We start from the raw sequence: 25,839 nt of genomic DNA, 5'->3' as shown, positions 1-25,839 counted from the left end.
TATGAAAACTAATTTATTTATTTTCTAAATATTTTATTAAATTAAAAAACATTTTTTTTGAATTTATTAAAAATTAAAATTAAAATTTTCAACTTTTAAATTTCAATATCCTCCAAAATAGCATAAAATGACCTCTGATGTTACTACAGGTTGTTGCAATATTTTTTAACAGTTTTGAGCTAATAATTTGGTAAAAAAGAGCAAAAGTTGGATTTTGTCGGTCAATATTGAGATTTTTTTTTTTTTTTACATATTGAATTTTAATGAGTTTCTCAATTATTGCAATTGGACAGAAGATCTAAATATAATGAATATATCACTACTAAATGTAATTAAACACTTTAAATAAATAGTATACAGTTTTTAACAATATTAAGTACTCTAATAATACATTTCACTTACATTTATGTAAATTACACACTTCAGTCATTTTTCAAAAATGGTCTTTTATCCTTAGAAAATCTAATAGGCTAATATTCTATGCTGTCTGAATGTATTTATTGTGTTCAGTAATCAGATGCTGGTATACTTGTTAAGTTTATTGCAGAAAATGTGCCAAAAAGGTTAACATTTGGCTTGTAAATGTAATACATATGGCAGAATAATCCATAATGCATATACAGTGGTCATTACTACAAACATCCTTCCAATCAAGAAATACTACACTGAGGTATCCAAGACACTGGCACATGACTACACTTGTTAACAGTTATCACTGGAAACTGAAAAATATGGTGCAAGTACCTCTTGGTAGGATTTATATCAGCATTTTGTGACAAAATCTTCATTTTCAAAGTTGTCGTCAACAAAAAACATATTATGGTGTATACCTAAGTAATATCTGTAGGGCATATTCATATTAATATGCATTTATATGGACTGTTTTGCCTTTTACAAAGTGGCTACATGTCTAATACAGTAAATGAAATAGATTAAGTAAATACAGCAGGTCAAAATTGAATCTGAGGCCTATCATGTCTAATTTTCCCTGAAATTAATGTGTAAAAATGTGTTGCAAATGGCTCCAATTTTGTGACTTTCACCATCCCTCTGACACATTTCTAATAATGTATCATGAATTCAGTCACCATATCTTTAATAAGCCTCCACTTATTATATCTATAATGCAAAATTTTACAGTTTTAGATTTAAATTTTTTTCAAAAATTTAAATTTAAGTTTAATAATTCGTTAAAAATGAAGTAAAATCTAATGATTGATTTTGTTTCCTTTAAATATTTCAAAATCTTTCCAAGACAACACTGTGCAGATAGAACATATGTAGAAGAAAAAATAGCTGCTCATTGTATGAAGAAATTCCAAAATTTGATAAAGTTATTACATTTTGAAGTTGGTGTCCCTCAAGTTTCCATTGCTAAAATTGGCCATGGCAAGGCACTGTGGTAGGTGTTTTAACACAGCCTCTATATACTCTCAGTTTAAAGGTGACATCCCGATACTTACCGAGCATTGCTTTAATATGTATATCATTGGAATGCATTAGTGTGGGGCAGTTTTTAGGGGGGAAAATGGACTGATAGGCCTCAGATTACAGTTATCTTCCCATTTGGTTGTCCAAAATCCGGAAATTTGACCGCGCAAGTAGTCTGCTGTTTGACTGTGATTATTTCATGGCAGACAGCTATGGAGTGGCAACTGTTTGACTGAAGTGACAGGGGATAGCATGTAGTTTGTAAACATGTGTAACTTGCTGACATTGAAGACTTGTTTGTGGTAATTCCGGCCCATGCAAAAGTAGTGCTTTTTGTGTAAAATGGGTGTACTCCGGCCTGGTTTAGAGGGTGTGTCTGTTTAAACCAATATGCTGGGAGAAAGAGCTGGACAACAGGGGTTGTCCTTTTCAGGGTATGTGTCCCCCATGCAGGCAAAGGTACATACAAAACTTCACGGGCCTGCTGATATTAATAAAAATGTTATAGCCACTAAGGCTATATAGAAACATATAGCGAAATTAATTAATTACCACTGGGCTATGTCCCACCCCATTACAACAAATATTTTGTATTGGAATTTTTTCAGCATTCTTAAAATGGAAACGTCATGTACCCAGTGTATGGTTATTGCAAAGCAGTCCTCTCCATTTGAAAATAACAGGAGAGCAATCCACTGCTCTCCTGAAGCTGATCCCAGGCAAAAAATACAAATGAGGAGAGCAATTTCAAAAATTAAAAATAAACAACAAACAAATTGTGTATTGCTTTATTTAGAATGTAATATGATTCATGACAATAATTCAAAACTTATGATTATGATTCGTAACATTAATTCCAAACCTAACCCTTAGCGTTCATTACACATTGAATCAGATAGTGGAACAAGTGAGTGTCACAGTGACAGTGAGTCACAGTCACACTCACTAGTTCCACTATCTAAATCCCAATCTGAATCAACTGCCACACTTTTATCACAGACACTTCCATGAGAGATTGTGTTATCAGTGGCTTCCTCTAACTGCACAGTAGACAGTGGGGTATTTTTGTCCAATTTTGCCGTTTTGATTTTGTTACTACCACATGTATCTGACAGAGTTTGTCTTTTACGCCTTGTTGAAAGGTATTTATCAACAGCTTTTTTCAAGATATTGTTTTTGTGTGCTGGACTCCAAACATCCATGCCGTTAGCAATGTTTCCGTGGTCTGTTGCAGTGATAGTTTAGTGTTAAAGAATGAAACAGCTGTTTTTTACGATATTGTCTTAATGGGTTTACAATTTAAAACAGTTCTTTAAGTCATGACTTTTTTTAAACAATATAGCAAAACGATTGAGGCGAGCAATAAACTACTTGCCAGTTTTAAGTTTTAGGCGAGTATGAGGCGCGCGCGAGTTGCTGCTCGCCTCTCACGGAGAGACCTGCAAAGTGACGTCATTCAAATTCAAAGTGATCAGGGCTAGCTCTGGCATGCACCAGATACACCAGCTGCAAATTTTGAAAGCATTTAGCGAAATAATTTCATGTAATAATTGACATTTTTTAAAAAATAACTGACAATTTCTGCAATTTTTAAACTTTATTAGACAATTTGGCAAAATGTTTTGCTCACCCAGAGCTAGCCCTGATGAGCTATATTATTTCAATGCTTCGCCACATAAAATAAAAACTGGTCTTCTAACTGTGGCCCCTGTCACATTTCTATAACGAGCAGACATCGCTGTTTACTGGTCCAGGGCTTCCTGTGGCTAGTGATATTCAATGTTGGGCTAGTAAATAACTACTATTGCCATGCCCAACGGCTAGTGAATTTTAATTGTTAAATGTTGCAGTTATGTCTATTTTGTAAATTTTAATAATACAACCCCCCACCCAAACCCCCGATGTTAGTGTTTTTCACCTTTATCTCCCTTTTTAGGTGACATATCTCATTATTAGTATTATTTAGTAAAATTTTATTATAATAAAGTAAAGTAGGGCTAGTGAATTTTTAATCCTGGCTAGTAAATTTTAAAAATCACTGATCCCATGGCTAGTGGATTTTATAAAAATTCGAGAAGCCCTGAGGTTGGTATTTTTTCTTTTTCTTCATAATTCTGGACACTATTAATTTTAAGTTTTAAAATATGAAAGAAGAAAAAATATCTTTTGTCAAATATATCATATCAAAATATTACCATTGAATATATTTTATTTATTGTGTACAAAGTCAAAACAAGGGCCTGAAGAGTGACTGTCATCAACCTTAACCCTGGGGTAACTTGCCCTAAAACTAACCATAATCGAATATTTTACTGAAGAACCCATATGACATGTAATGGTCATTAAATGGTTTATCAAAGTTGCAAATTTTATTAATGATGGTTCCCCTGTTTGTGTTTAGGGAGGGGTAACGTTTACTCTAGAGTTGCAAAGACTGCCGTTTGACAGGCATGATTGCGTCAATGCCTGTATAGCGCCCGTAAAACATATCTCGCGGCATGAAAAAATGCTCCCCTTAACAAATTTGCAAGGCAAAACTTTTATATTGTTAACTTTTATAGTTTTTGAGAAATTGAAACTGAAACCAAATTTTTTTGTTGGAAAACGGTGGTGTTTTCCCCAATATAACATGTATCAACTGTTTTCATTTTATGTATGTAAGCAGAAGTCTTACTGTCTATCGGAATATTCCGATCATTCGGAACACTTCGGCTTATTTCTAATATTCGTAATCAGCTGAGATGTTCCAAATTATCACTAATTTGCAGAACGAGCTGGCGAGGTGTGTTGCTTTTGTAGCAGTCTGGCAAATTAATTGTAACCAATGTCAAAATAAAATGATATTGCTATGTTTATTTACTTGTTTTCTAAGTAACTCCCTGTTATATTTAATTATCATTTTACTTTCAAAATGTTCGCGTGTTGTCAGGGAGCGGAAATTAGGGTTTGCCATATTTGTCATGTACACCTACGCCTGACATCAGACGGACGTGTGATGTCGCTAGCTGACCACGCTTCTTAGTTTAAACATGGCGGGCAAAGGGAGAACCGTTCAACTTTTGATATTTTTAAAGTGGATTGTATGTGACAGAATAGAACAGTGAAACATGAACAGATATTAAGTTTATTGTTGTATATTATTATCAGTTTGGTGACATTTACATTTTAACATTTAAGTTATGCTAATTTCTGAGGAGAGCAATGACTCTCGCAAAAAAAATTCAGGGGAGCTTTTTTCAGCTTCTGAAGATTTTACAAATGGCAGTCACTGGAGTTGTATAGAGAAATGCATTAAAACTGTAATTTATTCACAACTAATACTAGTACTAGACCAGTTTTAGCTAAAATTGGTGGAAAGCTTTCTTACACATAGAGAAAAAAGTTATGAATTTGATCATTCTAAACCCCCATGAGATTGGTAGGTGGGGTCAATAACCTACTCGGGTGACTGTTTAGGCCCATGGGCCTCGTTTTATGGTTTAGAATTAGTTAGAATTAAAACTAGCTTAGCTGGTACACTTAAATATCTATTGCATTTTAATTTATTTTTTTAAATTGTATGTGTGTGTATATATATATATATATATATATATATATATATATATATATATATATATATATTATGGACGTAAACAAATTACAGATTCATTCCTTTAATGTTGGGCAAACAAAATAGGCTACTGAAGGGGAATATATTGAAATCTTCCAGTGATACTGGTTTCAAGTCCTGATTGCAATACTAATAAATAGTTTTATTTTTATTTTTGTTAGGAGGATGGCTGATTTACAAGTATTTACAGAAAAGGATCAAAGAGCTACGTGATACAGATGACAAGGAGTATATAACGTTGGCCAGGTGCTTGTTGTACATTTTCCTTAGTTCCCAATTTCATTTCATTTCCGCCTAATTTTGTGCTTATATCTAATTAAGGTTCAAGCACACTGTGTGAGCACACCCCTCAGCTATCTGGGCTGTCTGTCGAGGACAGTGGGTTAGTTGGTTAGGGGTTAGTGAGAGAGATAAGAGGGTATAGTGGCCTTACACCTACCCATTGAGCCCTTAAGAACTCGCTCTGGGTTGGAGCCAGTAACAGGCTGCGAACCCAGTACTTACCAGCCTGTAGTCTGATGGCTTAACCACTGTGCCACTGAGGCCGGTTTAATTCCCAAGCTGTGTGACTTGGGAATATACCATGCATTTAGGCTGCCTAGTAGATGCTTTAATTTTATGATCAATAGATTACCCGGTATTAAAAACTCCTGATGAGTATGAATATACATTCTAGCCACCCTGTACCATATATGTAATTTTAGCTTCTTGGTTTTTTTCTCTCAATATTTCCTATTTCATATTCAGGCCTCTTGATAATTAAAGATATGGTTTGTGCAAAATTATATTCAGATAACCCATTTACTTAATGTAACCTGTTATGTTCATCTAAATGGTGCCCTAAGTTTTTTGCAACATAGGTTATGCAAAATTAGAGTTGTGCGCGCAATGCACTAACAAAACAATTTCTCTCACAATTTTCAGAGGCTTGATATTGCAGTTGATGCTACAAATAGGAAAAAAAAAAAAAAAAATTGTTTTTAGGTTGCACAAAAAGTAAAAAGAAAAAAAAGCTATCTAATAAATTTGGAAGGAAATCATCAAATTGTTTACATGTAAATATAAGATATTTCATTGATTAAAAAGAAGGGGGAACAAATTTTGCAAATCAGTTTATTTTAAGTTTATTTTTTTGTTATAGAAAACAACATCACTTTGAGAGTAACCAGAGAACATGCAACATGACAGGTAAGATGACTGCTTTGTAAGATGATATGGATATTGAGCTCTGTTCCAGCCTGATGTCTGAGAGTAGGGCCAGATTTAAACCTTGGTGGGGAGGGGGGGCCGGGGCACTTCAGGTTCAGGGGCCCCTCAAGATGGAAATTAAATTATATGACAAATAAAAAAAAAAAAAACTAATTTTATAATTATTAAATTTTTTTAATAAAGGAAGTCCAGTCTGGGGGGCCCCTCTGACAGGGGGGCCCTGGGCAACTGCCCCCTTTGCCCCCTTATAAATCTGACACTGTCTGAGAGTGTAGGCTTGTTTCTCTTTTATAAACCTCTTTGGATATACTCATTTGAAAAATGTGCTGGGGTGTTAAACATTCCTTCCTTTTTAGTGAATTGGTTGGGATTAAGTCTTTTTGTTTTTAGTGTAGCATAGTATATTGAATTGACCAATATAGCAGTTTGGCATTTATAGATCAGTATTATTTTCTATTTGATTCTTATCTTTCTTCTTCATTTCAACTTTTAGTAGTTTTGTAGCATGCATGTCCAATTAATAAATTCTTAAAACTAGGAAGAAAGAAAAGTTCAGTTGAGAAATATATAGAGGCTACATGTATTTCATGTTGTTGTTTTGTTCAAATACCATTTATATGTCAACAAATGATGTGTGAAAACCATATTTTCATGAATTGTGAAGCAGTTGACATAAAAATCATATTGAAAAAACCCCACCATGAAATGGTCTATTTATTATATACATCTTTCCTCATTTCCGACTATATCTTTCACTTTTTGTTAATATCTTTCACTAGTCTGATTGAAAACACGTGACACCATGATATATTTATGCAATCTTCTGGTGGAACTTTAGTGGAAACTACTAGTACTCGACCATGGATGTTTTAAAAGAAATTTCAGTCAATTTTTTTTATTTAATGACAGTTAAATTAATAATTATTTAATAATTTTGCTGTGAAAACATACCTAACAAAGTGATCATCAAAAAATCTTAACAAAACATAAATCAAAGTTGAATTCAATGACAGTACATTGTGCCACCATTAATTGGCTTTGTACACAATCAGTTTTAGATATTTTACCATCATTGCACTTCATATCCATTTTTTTTTCAAATATAAATGTTTAAATTAAAAGTATATAATTCCAAATATGATCAGATGGATGGTAATCATCAAACTAAAAAACAATGAAGCAACACTGACCTCAATAATTAGATTGTAATAATTTACATGGGAGATAATTGAAGCCTGATTTGTATATTTTCACTGGAACTAACAGTCCTTGGTTTTTGAAAATTATAGGCGAGTGGAAAATCGCACACCTCAATATGCTAAGGAGAATAAAAAATCACTCTCCAAAATAAATAAAAAAGCAGTGTAGCTCCGATTGGATTTTGACTGGTACGTCTACAAAATTGTCTATTAAACCAGTATTTCCTAATTTGATCAACAAAGAGAAATACCAGTTTAATGACTGCATGGAAGCCACTGCCATGTTTTTTATTTTTATTGTTTTAATAAAAAGACCTTCCTATCAGCTAAATGAGCTATGAAAACTGTTGATTTTTGTAAACAGTTGAAATAAATATACCCATCTATTTTACATGCGCTGTTGAGTGTAACATGCACTGTTTTTCACACTCGTCAGATTGGAATTACGTGCGCTGTACGAGCGTGATCGCACCTGCACACCTTATAAAGCAAGGTCTGAACTAATATGCAGTGAAATTATGACTCACCAAATATCACTTTTATGGTTGTGTCTGTAGATCTATATATTTCATGGCTATGTATATAATAAATTACAGTATGTGGATATTGTTAGCAAATTCCATTACTAGTGTTTGCAACTGTTCTGTTTACAGTTTTATCAATGCTGCCAAACCTAAGAGAAAATGTGGAGAGAATCCTCAATTCTGAACCTGTTACTGCAATGTTGAAATCAAAGTAGGTTGTTTTTGTCACTTTTGTTTTATTTTTTTTGAAGGGACTATCCTGAGTTTATAGCCATTTTAAAAGGTTTTGGCAAATAAAATATGTTTTTGTTATTAAAATTACAATTTACTTAAATGTTCTTACTTAGAAGGTTAATATCTCTATACAGGCATCGAAATAAGCATTGTGTCTGGTAACCCATTTACAGGTTACCACAAAATATAACCTAGTAACCTATAGGTTTCCACAACTATATGAAAGTTAGAATTGAATTCCTGTTACTACTACGCGGTCGTTCTGAAATTGTAATGGTGCGTGCGAACATCAGTACGAGAAACGAAATCCGGAAGTAAATTTATCTAGTGGGCGCTGCTTAAACGCGGATTGCCAAAATTTGCTTTGCAATTGCACAAGTGCGCACGAACATCGGTGCAATTTTGTACGAGAAAACAAAACGCGGACATAAATTCATCTAGTGGACGCTGCTTAAACGCGGAGTGACTTGCGCGCGAACATCGATGCAATTCCTGACGAGATAATGAAACGCAGAAGTCCTGAATGCATTGCCTGGTTTACGTTCTCGACTGCTCTAACATGTGGTAACCTCCCTGTAACCTGAACGACCGTTCTCGACTTATTTCAATGCCTGGCTATAACATTGTAAAGTTTTATACATGTAGTATATCAATATCTATTTTTGTCGAAAATAATTCTATATGCACAAATTTATTATTTGTTCCAACAGCCTAACGAAATTGGAAATAATTCACCAAAAGGTCTTTGCAAATGTATTTATCCATATAATGCTTTATATTTAAAATATGTCACGGTAAGATTATAGTGTTTTAAAACCCCAGAAACAAGCAGGATGTTTATTTATTTTGTTGGGGGTAACAAACAGAAGTTTTGCTACAGTTAAAGTTTGTTTTGTTTAGCAACACCACTAGAGCACAATGATTTATTAATCATTGGTTGTTGGATATCAAACATTTGGTAATATTAACATATAGTCCTATATATGAAACCCACTACATTTTTTTCCCCACTGACAATATAGCACATACCACTGGCTTTGATATACCAGTTGTGGTGCAATGGCTGGAATGAGAAATAGCCCAATGGGCCCAGTAATGGGTATTAAACCTAGACTGACCGTGCATCAAGCGAGTGCTTTACCACTGGGCTACGTCCAATCCCCTCTTGCTAGACCTGAAAACTCAATAATATGGCTAGATCTATAAATTTGCTTGGCTTTCAATGACAGATCTGCTTATTTGACCTGTAACTGTTTGGAGAAGAAAGGGGATGGGTTTTTTTTTGTTGTTGTTGTTGTTGTTGTTGTTGTTTCTTTTTATATAATTGATTTTTGTTTTTAGTTTTTAATCCTTTTTTTTTTAAATTAAATTTTTATTTCAGTCCATCAAATAAGCTTCAGCTGTGGGAAGAATTAAAAATACTGAGTAAGTACTGTTAGAATATGCAGTAGTATATTCAAACATCTATTACTGCCAGAGTATAAGAGCAAATGTTTGTTATAAAACAAACCCCAGAATCTGATAATTATTTTCCATATTAAACTTTAAAAAAAAGATACTCAGTTGCAGTAAACCAACTGACTGTTTTGACACAGCATTAGTGTAACAGGGTTCATAGTGGTCTTTAAATTCCTTGAAAATCTTTGAATTTGAAAAAAATACTTTTAGGTCTTTCAAAGTCTTTGAATTGTAATAAAAGTCTTTAAATTCTCCCAAATTATAGCCAAAGCAATGTTGACAGGGGTCTAGCCTGGGATTTTCAGGTGGTATGCAGACTTTTTCGGCGATGGAATAAAATGCTATTGGCTGTACATTTACATCATATATTTTAATTTTAAAAAATAAATTGTAATCTCAGGTGGTACGCAGCTGTGTACCTGCATATATGGAAGCTAGGCCCCTGGATGATATCTTTTACAGCTGCATGCACTTGATATTTTCCAGTTAAAGGTTTAACCTGTCATGTAAAAAAAACCAACAATTTGTTGCCATGGATAACAATGTAAATGAACTGATTTGGTATTTTTATTGCATTCTATTGTCTCTGACTGCTGTGTAAAAGTCTTTGAAAGTCTTTGAAAATGGTAGGTAAAAGTCTTTGAATTTGTTTGGTCTTTAAGGCTATGAACCGTGTGTAAGTAAGGCATCTGTTTGCAGGTTTTACCCGATCCATCACAGCTGTGTATGGATGCAGCATCATGTCCTTATTACTGCGGGTACAACTCAACATCATCGGAGGGTACATCTATCTGGACAGCCTCTCAGGTGGAAATAAAACAGTAAGTCAAATTCAACGTATTTCATCGTCAATATATATACAATGAAACACCTCTAAACCAGACACCCAAGGGACTACCTAAAAAAATCCAGTTTTAAAGAGGTATCCAGTTTAAAGAGGTTTTGTCCTGTACTAATATTTAAATATGGACTTTGAAAAACATTCGATTTTGAGGGAATTCCTGTTTACAGAGGGTCCGGTTTTGGGAGTATTTACTGTATTTGCCAAAATTCATGCCGGAAGTAACAATATATTTCAAAGTTTTGTAAAGGTCGATCGGAGAAGGTAGGGGTTATGATATTAGAATCTATAAGAACCAAAATGGTAAGTTTATATTTTACCAAATCACTATGAGTAATCCATTTTGGAATCGTATATCAAACAGTATACATTTGAACTTTATTGACTGTTCATATAATGACATTAATAATTTAATTGATATTTAATTGATTTTATTTATAAATTTTAGGTTATGTGCAAAAGGCAATTAAATCTAGGCTGCTTTTATTAAAATGTTTGTGTTTCTGAGGCACTGACAGAAAGTTAAGTGGGAATCTTTTATTCAAAAGTAGTAGTTTTAAGTAATATTCATGTTATACAGCATTGTCATAAATTATAGTATTTATTGTTCATATAGAAAGTCTAATTTCATTTCATATATGACCTACAATTGTAGTTAATGATATAAATGCAAGTTATGATTGTTTTTTTCTGTTTACTGATTTCAGTTGGATGAAACGAAAGAAATCATTGTTTTTATATTGTTCATTATACGTAATATAGATAACAGATAGTTTTATTTCTTTACTGAACAACCAGGGCCCCATGACTGGTACATCAAAGGATGTGGTATGAACTGCCCTGCCTATAGGAAATAGGCATATAAAAGATCACTTGATGCTTTTGTAGTATGAGTAGACTGGTAGCAGCTGGTTCCCTCTGTTTCTGTCTTCACCAAGTGTCAAACTAACCATATATCAGACACCAAATAACCATAGTTTAAAATGTGCCGAGGTGTCATGAACCAAATATTCTTTTTTTTTTTTTATTGCAGGCTAGTCATGATGGTAAAGCAGTGTTAGCACCGCAGCATCTTCAGCAGCGCTATCTTTCTCTCGTCAAGTATTTTCTCAATCAGGGTAAGTAATCGGCAGACTTGCATCAAAAACATTATCTCAGCTTAAAGGGACATACCCTAGTTTTTAAAGTCTAAGGCATATTTTTGACTATTATAGCCATTTTTGATAACTGAAATCATACTTTACTTAGATGTTATGGTTTAGATTATAAATTTTCATACATTCGAAGTGTTTTTGGTGTTCCTGGTGTTTTTAATATCACAAAATGTATTTATTTTATTTTTAAAAATGCATGTGCTTCTGAAAAGTAACAGTTATGGAGTAGAGTGTTAGTCTATTTTTAGAGGGTATTTCACCATTTCAAAGTCACAGACTCATGTTTCACTCAATTGTAACTTTATCCAAATGTGTTACATGTTTGTAGATTAAATAAACTTAGTGTTAATTTTCACGGGTTGAAACTAGGGTCTGTCCCTTTAACCGTAAAAATGTATTGACACCTGACATCATAGTTGTACATGAATTCATTATAATACATATAAAGGATATAGCTGCTGTTAATAATAGATATGACACCATCACGTACACATATTAACTTACTAATGCTGCAGTTGGAGTTGAAAATGTTTTGTTTTTATTGTTTCAGAATGCATTTTTTAAGCGTCATGGGTCAAATGTGTCTTATTTTAGAAAAATTATTTACAAATATGTCTTTCCGCAGATTAAAAATTCTCACAGGTGTATTAATTTAATTTGTTTTGTTTTATATTTCAGGTCTTAAAGATTTAGCACTCTACATACAACAGGTTGTGTCTAAGGAGATATCCAGGTGAACTATTTGGATTTAACATTTAGTCTGAAATATTTTTATATGCCCATCTATGATGGGTCGTATTATGGTATGGCTTTGTCTGTATGTCTGTACATACATACGTCCGTCTGTTAACTGTTTCTTGTTCAGACCATATCTTGCATACAGGACCATCAGACCTCACATGTAGGAACAATTTGGGATGGTGTTGTGTTGCATACTATTACTAGGTCACTGTGACCTACTTTTCATGGTCTAATGCACATAACAGTAAATCCTTGTCTGGACCATATTTTGTATACAGATACATACAGGACCATCAAACCTCACATGTAGGAACAATTTGGGATGGTGGTGTGTTGCGTACTATTACTAGGTCACTGTGACCTACTTTTCACGATCTAATGCACATAACAGTAAATCCTTGTCTGGAACATATTTTGCATACAGATACATACAGGACCACCAAACCTCACATATAGGAACAAGTTGGGATGGTAGTGTGTCCCATACAATTACTAATACATTAACAATATGCAAATAAATCAAATAATTTGTCTATAATTAGAATTGAATCATGCCCGTAACATATTCATTAATATCTATGGTTTTTGGTAACACTCCTGATGGGCGTATCATGTACCTCACCGGCACTCTTGTTTTACTGAGTGGTGTATTCCTTTCCTGCAGTTATGTTTACCATTGTTTGACAGGTATGGTCATTTTATTGTTACAAGTCCTCCTTGTGGCATATTTTAGCATATATTATGATTTCTAATACTGTATAATGTGTAATTTATATATGTCCAACATATTTTAATTCTTCAATATGTCTTTAAGATTTGGAATCATTGAATTTACCATTTGTCTGTCATCTTGTATAAACCTGAATTACATTTTCAAATTGTAGGGAGAGGCTTTGATATAGACATTTTGCCTGTTGGCCAATCCCCAACCAGCATTATAATTGGGAATAAATATTGTTTAAACCATACTTAAATATAATGCAGTATCCCCTTTCTGTAATATATTCATCCAAATTTATGTTAGCTAGCTTTGGGAATAAATATTGTTTAAACCATACTTAAATATAATGCAGTATCCCCTTTCTGTAATATATTCATCCAAATTTATGTTAGCTAGCTTTGGGAATAAATATTGTTTAAACCATACTTAAATATAATGCAGTATCCCCTTTCTGTAATATATTCATCCAAATTTATGTTAGCTAGCTTTGGGAATAAATATTGTTTAAACCATACTTAAATATAATGCAGTATCCCCTTTCTGTAATATATTCATCCAAATTTATGTTAGCTAGCTTTGGGAATAAATATTGTTTAAACCATACTTAAATATAATGCAGTATCCCCTTTCTGTAATATAGTCATCCAAATTTATGTTAGCTAGCTTTGGGAATAAATATTGTTTAAACCATACTTAAATATAATGCAGTATCCCCTTACTGTAATATAGTCATCCAAATTTATGTTAGCTAGCTTTGGGAATAAATATTGTTTAAACCATACTTAAATATAATGCAGTATCCCCTTTCTGTAATATAGTCATCCAAATTTATGTTAGCTAGCTTTGGGAATAAATATTGTTTAAACCATACTTAAATATAATGCAGTATCCCCTTTCTGTAATATATCATCCAAATTTATGTTAGCTAGCTTTGGGAATAAATCTGTACCATACTTAAATATAATGCAGTATCCCCTTACTGTAATATATTCATCCAAATTTATGTTAGCTAGCTTTGGGAATAAATATTGTTTAAACCATACTAAATATAATGCATAATGCAAATTTATGTTAGCTAGCTTTGGGTATTGTTTAAACCCCAGTATCCCCTTTCTGTAATATATTCATCCAAATTTATGTTAGCTAGCTTTGGGAATAAATATTGTTTAAACCATACTTAAATATAATGCAGTATCCCCTTACTGTAATATAGTCATCCAAATTTATGTTAGCTAGCTTTGGGAATAAATATTGTTTAAACCATACTTAAATATAATGCAGTATCCCCTTACTGTAATATAGTCATCCAAATTTATGTTAGCTAGCTTTGGGAATAAATATTGTTTAAACCATACTTAAATATAATGCAGTATCCCCTTTCTGTAATATAGTCATCCAAATTTATGTTAGCTAGCTTTGGGAATAAATATTGTTTAAACCATACTTAAATATAATGCAGTATCCCCTTTCTGTAATATAGTCATCCAAATTTATGTTAGCTAGCTTTGGGAATAAATATTGTTTAAACCATACTTAAATATAATGCAGTATCCCCTTTCTGTAATATAGTCATCCAAATTTATGTTAGCTAGCTTTGGGAATAAATATTGTTTAAACCATACTTAAATATAATGCAGTATCCCCTTACTGTAATATAGTCATCCAAATTTATGTTAGCTAGCTTTGGGAATAAATATTGTTTAAACCATACTTAAATATAATGCAGTATCCCCTTACTGTAATATAGTCATCCAAATTTATGTTAGCTAGCTTTGGGAATAAATATTGTTTAAACCATACTTAAATATAATGCAGTATCCCCTTACTGTAATATAGTCATCCAAATTTATGTTAGCTAGCTTTGGGAATAAATATTGTTTAAACCATACTTAAATATAATGCAGTATCCCCTTTCTGTAATATAGTCATCCAAATTTATGTTAGCTAGCTTTGGGAATAAATATTGTTTAAACCATACTTAAATATAATGCAGTATCCCCTTTCTGTAATATATTCATCCAAATTTATGTTAGCTAGCTCTGCTACTTGTCAATTCACCAACTGCAAATTTTAAAAAACAGTGATGAAATTTTATTAAGTAGCCACTGCCTTAGCGACTGTATTTTGATATTCTTTTTAATGAGAGTGTAACTTTATTATCTTTTTGATTTATTTAGAGCAAATGTATCACTTTTTTTTCTTCACAGTTTATCATTAAAACAAGGTATATCACTGACCAATATTCATGGTATAATGACACACATTCGAGAACGCATCGAATGCGGAAGATCCGACTTGATTTGCCACATTCCCACAATGCCTCTCTGTCAGTACATGCTTCCTGGGGAACAAGTTATCAGCATGGTAAGTGAGACCTTGCAGTCATAATTTTTCATTAGTTTGTTCAGGTTAACCCTAGAGATGCCAATAAAACAGTACTGCTTTCTAACACAGTAAAAAGTAACTGTTTTGGTAGTTAATCTCTTATCTTTTTATTAATACATTTCACAAAGGACTTGCAAGATTGGTTAATTTCATATTAGCAAATGATGTCTCATTAATTTGGGCATTTCTTAGTATATAATCGAGTTGTATCCATCTGATTACAAAAAGATATTAAAAAGTTTATATAATGAAAAACTTTTATTAATATACTAGATAAAAATGTTTTGTTTGTTTTTCACATCAAAAATGTTATGGTCTGATAAAATCATGTGAATTACACAATACTTAGAGCTGTGCAAATTTGTATATGTAAGAATAAAATCAGTACGTAAAATGATAAATTGATTTTGTTTTGTTATTTTTTTGTCACAGGAAATGAGAAGTCAAGAGGATCAGATATATGATCGACTAGTTAATGAAACTAGGGATATAATAGAAAGGTATGTTGTGTCACAATCTAATTAAAATTAGCTCCACTGGTTAATTACTATTACCTGTTGATCTAACAGCACCCCAGTTGACCTTTCATTCGACCAATCAAAACCTTACTTGCAAAATCATGCCAGTGATTTGAAAAGAATGTGAAAACATTCGGGATTATGCCGAGGGTATACAAAATGATTCGGGTGAATTACGAAGTATGCCGGAAACTAATTTCAATATAAAGTTTTATTTAAAATTCCCCATGGCAGTTGTTTTTGCTGTGGACTACATTTGAAGTTTTTTCCATGTCATGTTTTTTTCCTGTAAACATTTTCTAAATTGTAAGGGTTGTTGCATTATTTTACTTTATAAGATTTAGACAAGTTTGGTTTTAAATAGAAAATTAGTCATTATTACTGTTAATAATAATAGTGGTAACCAGAATGAATCATGCATAGTTGCTTATAAAAACTACCATCTCCACTGAAAAATTGTGTCTTGAAAACAAATAATGGCATTTGCCCTACCGGTATGTAAAGGATCACTATGGGGGAGAATATAGTGCAAAATATAATATAAAGATTCCAGCATGCAGTCCCAGGCAGTCTGAATTCACCTGCCTGGGATATCTACCCATGACACTTAAACCGATATCACACGTGTGTTTTTCTTAGTGTGATTTATCATAAATAACAAATGGTGTCCTCACCAATGGGTGTGTAAGACAGCCTAATTAAAACGTATATTTCCGATTGCTTTGATATTTTCTGAACTCTTTAGGCAGTAGTTAGACTTTACGATAGCATTCTGGTTACCAAACAATGTTTAACATGCACTGTAACTTGTCTGTTGTTTGCTCAAGTTATGGTGTATTTTGACATCCATTATATGCAGCAGTATATCTGTAGTTTTACTCTCTCAAGTTTTAATAATGATCCAATTGAATGCTGTGTTCAGGGCTTCTAGATTATGGTAGCCCCACTCCCATGGCTAGTGATATTCAATGTTGGGCTAGTAAATAAATACTATTGCCTTGCCCGACGGCTAGTGATTTTTTTTGGTCAAATGTTGCAGTTAAGTCTATTTTGTAAATATAAATATTCTAACCCCACCCCAACCCCCCCAATGTTAGTATTTTTAAGCTCCATCTCGCTGTCAGGTGACATATCTGATTATTACTATTATTTAGTAAAATTTTATTAACTTAAAGTAGGGCTAGTGAATTTTTAATCATGGCTAGTAAAATTTTAAAATCACTAATCCCATGGCGAGTGGATTTGATAAACATTCTAGAGTAGAAGCCCTGTGTGTTACAAACATGTTGAATTAGAATACTTATTACAATGTTCCAATTAAATGCTGTGTTACAAACCTATTCAATTAGAATACTTGTTACAAAAGTTACTATTAATATGGAGGTTCTGTTTTGTTTTTTCTCTGTTACAGTACTGATTTCCATGCCGTGTTACAGAACTGTCTTGACCGAGGCTTCTCGTCGTACATGGACTGCCTTGCAGAGCACTACAAGCATCAAACCAAACCTACTTCACAGTATGTATTGGAAAAAAGAAAGAAAGAAATGTTTTATTTAACAATGCACTCAACACATTTTATTTACGATTATATGGCGTCAGATATATGGTTAAGGACCACACAGCTATTGAGATAAGAAACCCGCTGTCACCACTTCATAGGCTACTCTTTTCAGTTAGCAGCAAGGGATCTTTTATATGCACCATCCAACAGACAGAATAGTACATACCATGGCCTTTGTTACACCATTTGTGGAGCACTGACTGGAACGAGAAATAGCCCAATGGGTCCACTGACAGGGATCGATCCGAGACCAACCGTGCATCAAGCGAACGCTTTACCACTGGGCTACATCCCACCCCTCCAGTATGTATTGGAAGCAGCAGAAGAAAACACTGTTCAAATTAATTATATGACTGTACAAAATATGAGAGATTAATTTATTTTAATTCATGCTTCTCTTCAATATATGGTAGCAAAAGTAATAGACCTGTCAGGATGAATCAACTCTTTTAAGAGACCACCTTTTCATCCTTACATTGTTGGTCACTTAATCCAGGTTTCTCTACACACTTGTATCTTTGTCACATCTGTTATTCTGGAATTCTTTTAGAGGGTGTATACTACCAAATCAAATCCCATAGACGACAATAGTAACATATGTGGCTAAAACTCCTACCTGCAACGTATCAACCGACATAAACGCCACGGATATAAATACTACCACCCCTTACACATAAAATGAATCAGAAAAAAATGGGGGTCAAGCTGCTCGTTTCTGAGATAACTGGTAGCGTCTACGACTACCCTAGTTTCGCACAAAATTCAAGTACTTTTTTTTACAGGTACCCCATACATGTTTCAAGCACAAGGCTACTTGACACATTGGTACTAGATGAAATAAAATTGCTATTTTTTTTTACCCAGATGAAACTATTTTTTTTTACAACCAACACACTCACATTTATAACCAATCACAGGACTTGTGGTGTTCACTTCTCTATCAAAAGTTCGGTGCATCTCGCACTTTGACCCAGCCGGAAGTTATTTGGTTTAGTACTACCTAGAGAGAGAATGGAAAAATGTAGCAGATTTCCTAAGACTATGTAAAAATTACTAAATGTTTGACATCCAGCAGCTGATGCTTTAGTGGCATCGTTAAACAAAATAAACTTTTAACTCTTTAGAGAGAGATGATGGAGTTTTAAAAACAGTCTTGATTATTTTATTTTCAACTATTAATATTGATGTGATGTTTTCATTTCAGTTTACATGACGTTACAATTCCTCTAGCCAAGCTGGTTCCAGTGGTAGACACATTGCTGTACAAGTTGTGTTGTGATGCACCAAATCCTCTGATGCAGGTGACTATAACTAGTATCGCATTTCCGTACACGCCAATATTTTATTGTATTTTCTTAAGACTTTTTTGTTGACTCGGTTTATGATGGCATCTTCTCATGATGGCATTTAAGACTTGAAAGTTGGCTAATACACAGTGATATACAGTATGCTCACCTCAACACATGCCTTTTTTTTTTCAATTAATTTTTCATCAAAATATTTTGGCCAACGATAATTGCATCTAGACTGTGACTCCTACCAAGAGGACCGGCCTCATTGGCGTCGTGGCAGGCCATCTGTCTACAGGCTGGTAGGTACTGGGTTTGGATCCCAGTCGAGGCATGGGATTTTTAATCCAGATACCGACTCCAAACCCTGAGTGAGTGCTCCGCAAGGCTCAATGGGTAGGTGTAAACCACTTGCACCGACCAGTGATCCATAACTGGTTCAACAAAGGCCATGGTTTGTGCTATCCTGCCTGTGGGAAGCACAAATAAAAGATCCCTTGCTGCTAATCGGAAGAGTAGCCCATGTAGTGGCGACAGCGGGTTTCCTCTCAAAATCTGTGTGGTCCTTAACCATATGTCTGACACCATATAACCGTAAATAAAATGTGTTGAGTGCGTCGTTAAATAAAACATTTCTTTCTTTCTTTCCTACCAAGAGGATATAAAAAAGTTCCTGTTAGACATTTTTTCGTGAGCCTGTATCGTTGTTTTCGGTAGCTGTCAACAGCCCCTACATTATGAATTGTAAAAAAAAAAAAAAAAAAAAAAAAAATATTTATCTTTATTAGTTGACGTGAATTTTAAATCTTGATTGCAAGGCATTCACTCTACACTGGAACTAATTATTAAATAATAAATTTTGATTTACCAACAACCCTTGTAAATCATTGAAAAGGAAAACGATTACAATAAACAAACAATGAAAAGGAGCGTATGGGGGAGGGAGGGTCCTGCGGTTTACTTAAAAAAAAGAAAGAAAAAAAACGTGAAATCGAGAGAAAAAAAGAAGCTTGCTTTTGCCTATGGGACTCTTGTCGCAGCAATAAAAAAATTAATTTCATTTGTGAGAGGGGAGATCGAATAATATAAAAATATATCATTGCTTTGCTGTTATTTTTCCTGTACTGGTTGGATTTGTTACTTTCAACTGCAAGTGAAACAAAAATAGAATTTTGTCTGAAATAGTAATTACATGTAAATTATTACTGTACAGGGCTCAAAATATGAATCAATCTCCAAATAGGATTTGCATGGAATCTATGTGTATTCAAAGAACAAAATTCCAAAGTACTTTTGTGTACAATTTATAAATGAAACATGCCAAGCTCAGTGGTAATTTTGTTTTATCTCACTGCCCCCTTTCCTTTCTCTCCTTTGAATCTGTCATTTTTAACCCGATCTGGCAACTCCCTCTATCTTTCAACTTCTTTCGCTGCCCACATCCTCATCCCAGTCCTTGTCTCTCCAACTGCAACATGTGCTTATCTCTTGTGGCTATCCATGCCACACACCTGCCATTCCCCATCAGCTTTTAGCTGTGGGCTCAGTCTGACCACTTTGGGGAGTGTTCAGTAGTTACTTTGAGGGGTACGTATAAGCTAGATACATAGGCCTACTTCATTGCCGAATCTTGTTAGTGACTCGCCCAGTTCTGCTTCTGTTCAAACCTAATACTAATTTTCAGTGAAATCGGTGTGGTTTTAACAGTTCACGTTTTGGTGCCCATTCGTTCAACGCTTTTTTCGTTTACAATGTGTCGACCTAATAAAAATAAAGTTCATGAACTGACCTTTACTGTACAAACACGCACATGCTACGTGACATGATGGGTATGGTTATTACTTCAAAGGGGGGAAGTTGCACATTTAAATGAACGATCTTTCACTTAATTACAACTACCTATAGCAACTGCTTTTAAATTACAAAGACGATGCCAAAACGATTAAAAAAAATAAAATAATAACAATAATAATGCAAAAATATCTGAAAAAGAAAAAAGAAACAAAGTACGAAATATATACACACTCCTTTTTGTAAAATAAGACCGTCTGCTTAAAGGCACTCAGTCACGGATGGTTGACCTAATTAATGACCTAGCAAGGTATTATCTGAAAATATAGACATTTGATTTGTCGCTAAAAGTACTTTATTTAACCATCTACATAACTACCATGACCCACTTATTACTGATATTTTGTAAAAATAATTGAATTATGTCGACGGTTCACAATGGCAATTTGGAGCGAAGATGTGTGACGTATTATTTTTGGAGTCATGTGACGCGCATCCCCCGAATAACTGCCGTGTATATGGCCTCAGCTAACGAGGGCTGACTGTATACACAACAAACATGTACATGTATATAGGCGGTAAATACTAAATAAGTATTTGGTTGATCCATATTACCGAACCACCTGGAAAAGGAATACACACCAAGTACGAACAGTGCGTGGTCTGACCAAGAGAATGGGGGTTGAATATGAATCTGGCGGACCTTTTGTGTACATTTTCCATAGACACCCACCGTATGTGAATAGCATAATATTGCCCCTGCAGTACTCTTAACAACCGTCATTGTGCCATTATTGTTACAGATAAGCATAATTAATAACTATGATTTGGTAACAGTACTAATGGTTTGGCTAGTTTGACAGATCGTCACGGATGGTGACTGAAATATGGTTGCATTCTCAGAAGTGTTATTATTATTATGTTTTAAATTATATATTAGCCACAAACTTAATTTCATATATCAGGTCTTTTTTTCTTTTTCGGTTTGGTCCTACTATATATAAATAAAGATTTTTAAAATTTGGCTTATATTGTCCGTCCGTCGCCCCCCCCCCCCCCCTCCCCCGCCATTAGAGATTGTGCTCCAGCCCTCACCCCCGGATATTATTCCTATGGGCCTGCGTACCCAAGTTCCTATCGAAAATCACGCTAACACACATTTTCATATTAACAAAGCATCTCGCAGACGAAACGACCCGCAGTGGTTGCTGAAATCGGCGGTAAACATATACTCAAAGGCAAAAGTTACTGTGACATGGATTGTTCGGAGTAATAAATTTGTGAATTGATTTATGGATGTAAACCAGAGAAAATGTGCATGAAACAGCTCAAAGAAATTGCATGCTTTGTGCAAGAAACATGGAATATTTAGGAGAAATCCTGTCCAGTGTTCACCATAAAAGGCCAGACATTCAGTCGCAAATCATTGCCACTCTGTGCAGCCTTCAGAAGTCCAGAAGTCAGAAAAACACCATTAGTGAACTGTTTGATGCAATTTCGTCATGCCACGCCTCGGTGAAAATGACAATTGGCTAGTCATAGGGATGCTTGAATCTGGATCCCCGTAGTGGCCGACCACCCGTGACAACCCCTCGCCAAGACACATGGATCTGAACCACGCATCTGCGAAACAGGTTCTAGCCAGCAACCCTCACAGCGTTTAGTGGCCTCAATAAGACAACGGTGCCAGGCCTGTATCAATGCTCAAGGTGGACACGCTCGCTACTGACTGTGTGAACTTCGCTCTGGACCCCCTCTAGTGATGTGGCTCATTTGCATATGGCAGGTGCGCCCTTTTCATGGACTATTGCTCGTTTCCATACCTTCGGACATTTCACTTTCCATGTTATAACGTTCCATACACGGCAGTAAAAACTTACCCATTATCTTTGTATTTTGTGTGTCACAATAACTTTTGCCTTTGAGTATACATATAGGCTATAATGAGATTGGTACAGCTAGTGGAAAAAGGTAAATGGGGGCTAGAGGGAAAAACAGCCCCAGATAAAACCTATACCCAAGTTCTTTTTTGGAAATCACGCCAGCACATAGTAATATTAACTTGCAGCTTGCAGACGAAACAACCCGCTATCGTTGGGGCCGTTGGTAAATTTTTCCGTAAAGATAATATTGCAGGCGCGTGTGCCATCTCCCGACTTGACCCGACCCAACCTTACTTAAATACCTCACTCGCCAATCTAGACCCCAACCCCTATACACTTTTCTGAACATGCGCCTGTATTGGTGTATTGTTTTGTAAACTGCCCATAAACTTTGCTCGCCATACACCATACATGCCTGCATTGGCCAAAGGAAAACTAAAATAGAAGTAAATAAAAAAATATATATATATATGTAATAATAATAATACGAACTTTTGTTAGCCGTCTGCTCGAAGCAGCAATAACCCCTGACACACGCAGTGACGCTCCTTTTCCATAATTACTAGGCTACTAATTTTCCTTTTTCAGTGATCTACAAGGGTTATTGGTCAGTTAAATTACATCATATATTTATTTGGGTTTGGTTTTAAAATACTCTAGTATAGAGTGAATGTTTTATTAAGACGCCAATCGGAACACATCAATATTATAAGTTTTGGGACAATAGTTTAATAATTCTGCTTTTAAAAATTATGTCAACGCATAAAACTAATTAATAAGATTTTTTTTTTTAATTTTTAATATATCAGCAGTTGACAACAACTGACAAATAAAGAGGTGACAGGCTCACATCAAGTGACCGGTGCACATTTGGTGTGGAGCAAAGTCATCTGTTAGGCCATTTGTTTTAACCATCCGTCCTTCAAACCTTCCTTCAAACATTTGAGTCTGCAGAATTCTTGTTCATATATTTTTTTTATATGTAGAAGAAATTGCATAAAATTGGTTGAATTTGACCTCAAATACTGAATAAAGTCATTTATTTAAATATGGTTTAATAGTTTCAGTTTTTCAGACATTCAGTTTTATTATTGAATGAATATCATTCTTATGATTACATGGCCGACTGTTTGGACATGTTGATGGCTTTGTACTTCTTTTATCTCTAAAAGTATCCATAAATCTTATTATATTAGCCCATATGTGTTTTACACCCAGTGATTAATGTAGGTTTTGCATCTCTGATATATTTATATCAAAAAGCTAGATTTACAAGTTTGTTTTAGCTTTTTTCTTAGTTAAATCATTAACATGTGACACATGCCAATAACAAATCATCCTTTCCTTTCTACCCAAGATAACATAATTATTTAATGCATATTTGTGTTTGTTTATAGGAATTGCTGCTATTGGAGGATGTGAAGACACTGTCAGCCAATATTTATGAAGCATTTAGTGACCAAGTGGAGACAACCAAGACAGACTGATACGAATGCAGTTTTATGGGTTGTTACATGTGGACTAACATAGGTGTAATTTAATACATATTATGTGTATTCAATCAATCATCCATTTGACACATGCTTACATTCACTGAAGATTCAAGCATGTCTAATATGTATTGTTACATGTGGGTAACATACATTTCATTTAATACACTTATATGTATTTAATCAATCAACCATTTGACACATGCTTACATCCACTGAAGATCAAGCATGTTTAATATGTATTGTTACATGTGGCTGACATACATGTCATTTAATACACATTATGTGTATTCAATCGATCATCCATTCGACACATGCTTACATCCACTGAAGATTCAAGCATGTCTAATATGTATTGCTACAAGTGGCTGACATACATGTCATTTAATACACGTGTATTCAATCGATCATCCATTTGACTCATGCTTACATCCACTGAAGATCAAGCATGTCTAATATGTATTGCTACATGTGGCTGACATACATGTTATTTAATACACATGTGTATTCAATCGATTATCCATTTGACTCATGCTTACATCCACTGAAGATTCAAGCATGTCTAATATGCATTGCTACATGTGGCTGACATACATGTCATTTAATACACATTATGTGTATTTAATCGATCATCCATTTGACTCATGCTTACATCCACTGAAGATTCAAGCATGTCTAATATGTATTGCTACATGTGGCTGACATACATGTCATTTAATACACATTATGTGTATTTAATCGATCATCCATTTGACTCATGCTTACATCCACTGAAGATTCAAGCATGTATAATATGTATTGCTACATGTGGCTAACATACTTTCATTGATTACACTTATATGTATTCAATCAATCAACCATTTGACTTGAGCTTACATCCATCCACTGAAGGTTCATTCACATATTATATGTATTGTTACAAGTGGAATAATGCACATTTCATTTAAAACACATTATATGTATTTTTACATGTGTATTAATGTAAATTTCATTTAAAATACATTATATGTATTTTTACATGTGGATTAATGTAAATTTCACTTAAAAAACAGATGTATTCTTACATGAGGACTCGTGTACTTTTATTAAAAATTCATTATCATGTATTGTCACATGTGGACTAATGTATATTTACAACAAATCTGTCACGCATGATCAAAGAGAACAATAAATCATTTTGTTACGTTCTGCTGTGAATACTTTGTCATTAAGATAAAGATAAAGATAAAAACTTTATTGAATATAAACATTCCACATACGGAACTGGATGGAAAACATATGCATAAACAAGAAACAAACAAAATGACTAAATAAGGCCTAATTATGGGCAATACATGTATAATTGTGAACAAATTTGCATACCGCACCAGCACAGGCTGGATTTTGGTTTTGCATAATTATGAACATAGACACGGAGACCAAAAAATGTTTTGTTAGGACAACACAAACATAATATGTAGATGATGAAAATAAGATGAATGATGAAGTGGCAGTATTTCCATTTCAATATTGGACTACTTAACAGGGCCATGCTCCACGCTTATTGTCAGTTGAGCTCTCTCTATCAGCTGATCCAGGGCGGGACGTAGCCCAGTGGTAAAGCGCTAGCTCGATGCGCGGTGGGTCTGGGATCGATCTCCGTCGGTGGGTCCATTGGGCCATTTCTCGTTTCAGCCAGTGCACCACGGCTGGTATATCAAAAGCTGTGGTATGTACTACCTTGTCTGTGGGATGGTGCATATAAAAGATCCCTTGCTGCTAATTGAAAGCGGGTTTCCTCTCAATATCTGTGTGGTCCTT

General features: G+C 34.2%; 1 protein-coding gene across 1 annotated transcript in view; it reads left to right on the top strand.

The window, feature by feature from the left end:
* LOC121374584 (serine/threonine-protein kinase RIO1-like) overlaps positions 1–25,227 on the top strand; it is a 54,796-nt gene extending 29,569 nt beyond the window's left edge. Inside the window, exons 19-30 of the mRNA XM_041501689.1 lie at positions 5,203–5,287; positions 6,183–6,229; positions 8,103–8,184; positions 9,589–9,632; positions 10,365–10,486; positions 11,540–11,624; positions 12,339–12,393; positions 15,330–15,486; positions 15,940–16,007; positions 17,437–17,541; positions 18,791–18,887; positions 23,947–25,227. Of these exons, the coding sequence (XP_041357623.1) occupies positions 5,203–5,287; positions 6,183–6,229; positions 8,103–8,184; positions 9,589–9,632; positions 10,365–10,486; positions 11,540–11,624; positions 12,339–12,393; positions 15,330–15,486; positions 15,940–16,007; positions 17,437–17,541; positions 18,791–18,887; positions 23,947–24,036 (1,037 nt within the window). The 3' untranslated portion in view covers positions 24,037–25,227. The remainder of the gene's footprint in view (positions 1–5,202; positions 5,288–6,182; positions 6,230–8,102; positions 8,185–9,588; positions 9,633–10,364; positions 10,487–11,539; positions 11,625–12,338; positions 12,394–15,329; positions 15,487–15,939; positions 16,008–17,436; positions 17,542–18,790; positions 18,888–23,946) is intronic.
* The last annotated feature ends 612 nt before the right edge of the window (positions 25,228–25,839 follow it).

The sequence above is a fragment of the Gigantopelta aegis genome, chromosome 6, assembly GCF_016097555.1.
Source record: "Gigantopelta aegis isolate Gae_Host chromosome 6, Gae_host_genome, whole genome shotgun sequence".
Classification (NCBI taxonomy): Eukaryota; Metazoa; Mollusca; class Gastropoda; order Neomphalida; family Peltospiridae; genus Gigantopelta; species Gigantopelta aegis.
Note: the sequence above shows the minus strand (reverse complement) of the source record. Positions and strands in the feature narration are given on the sequence as shown.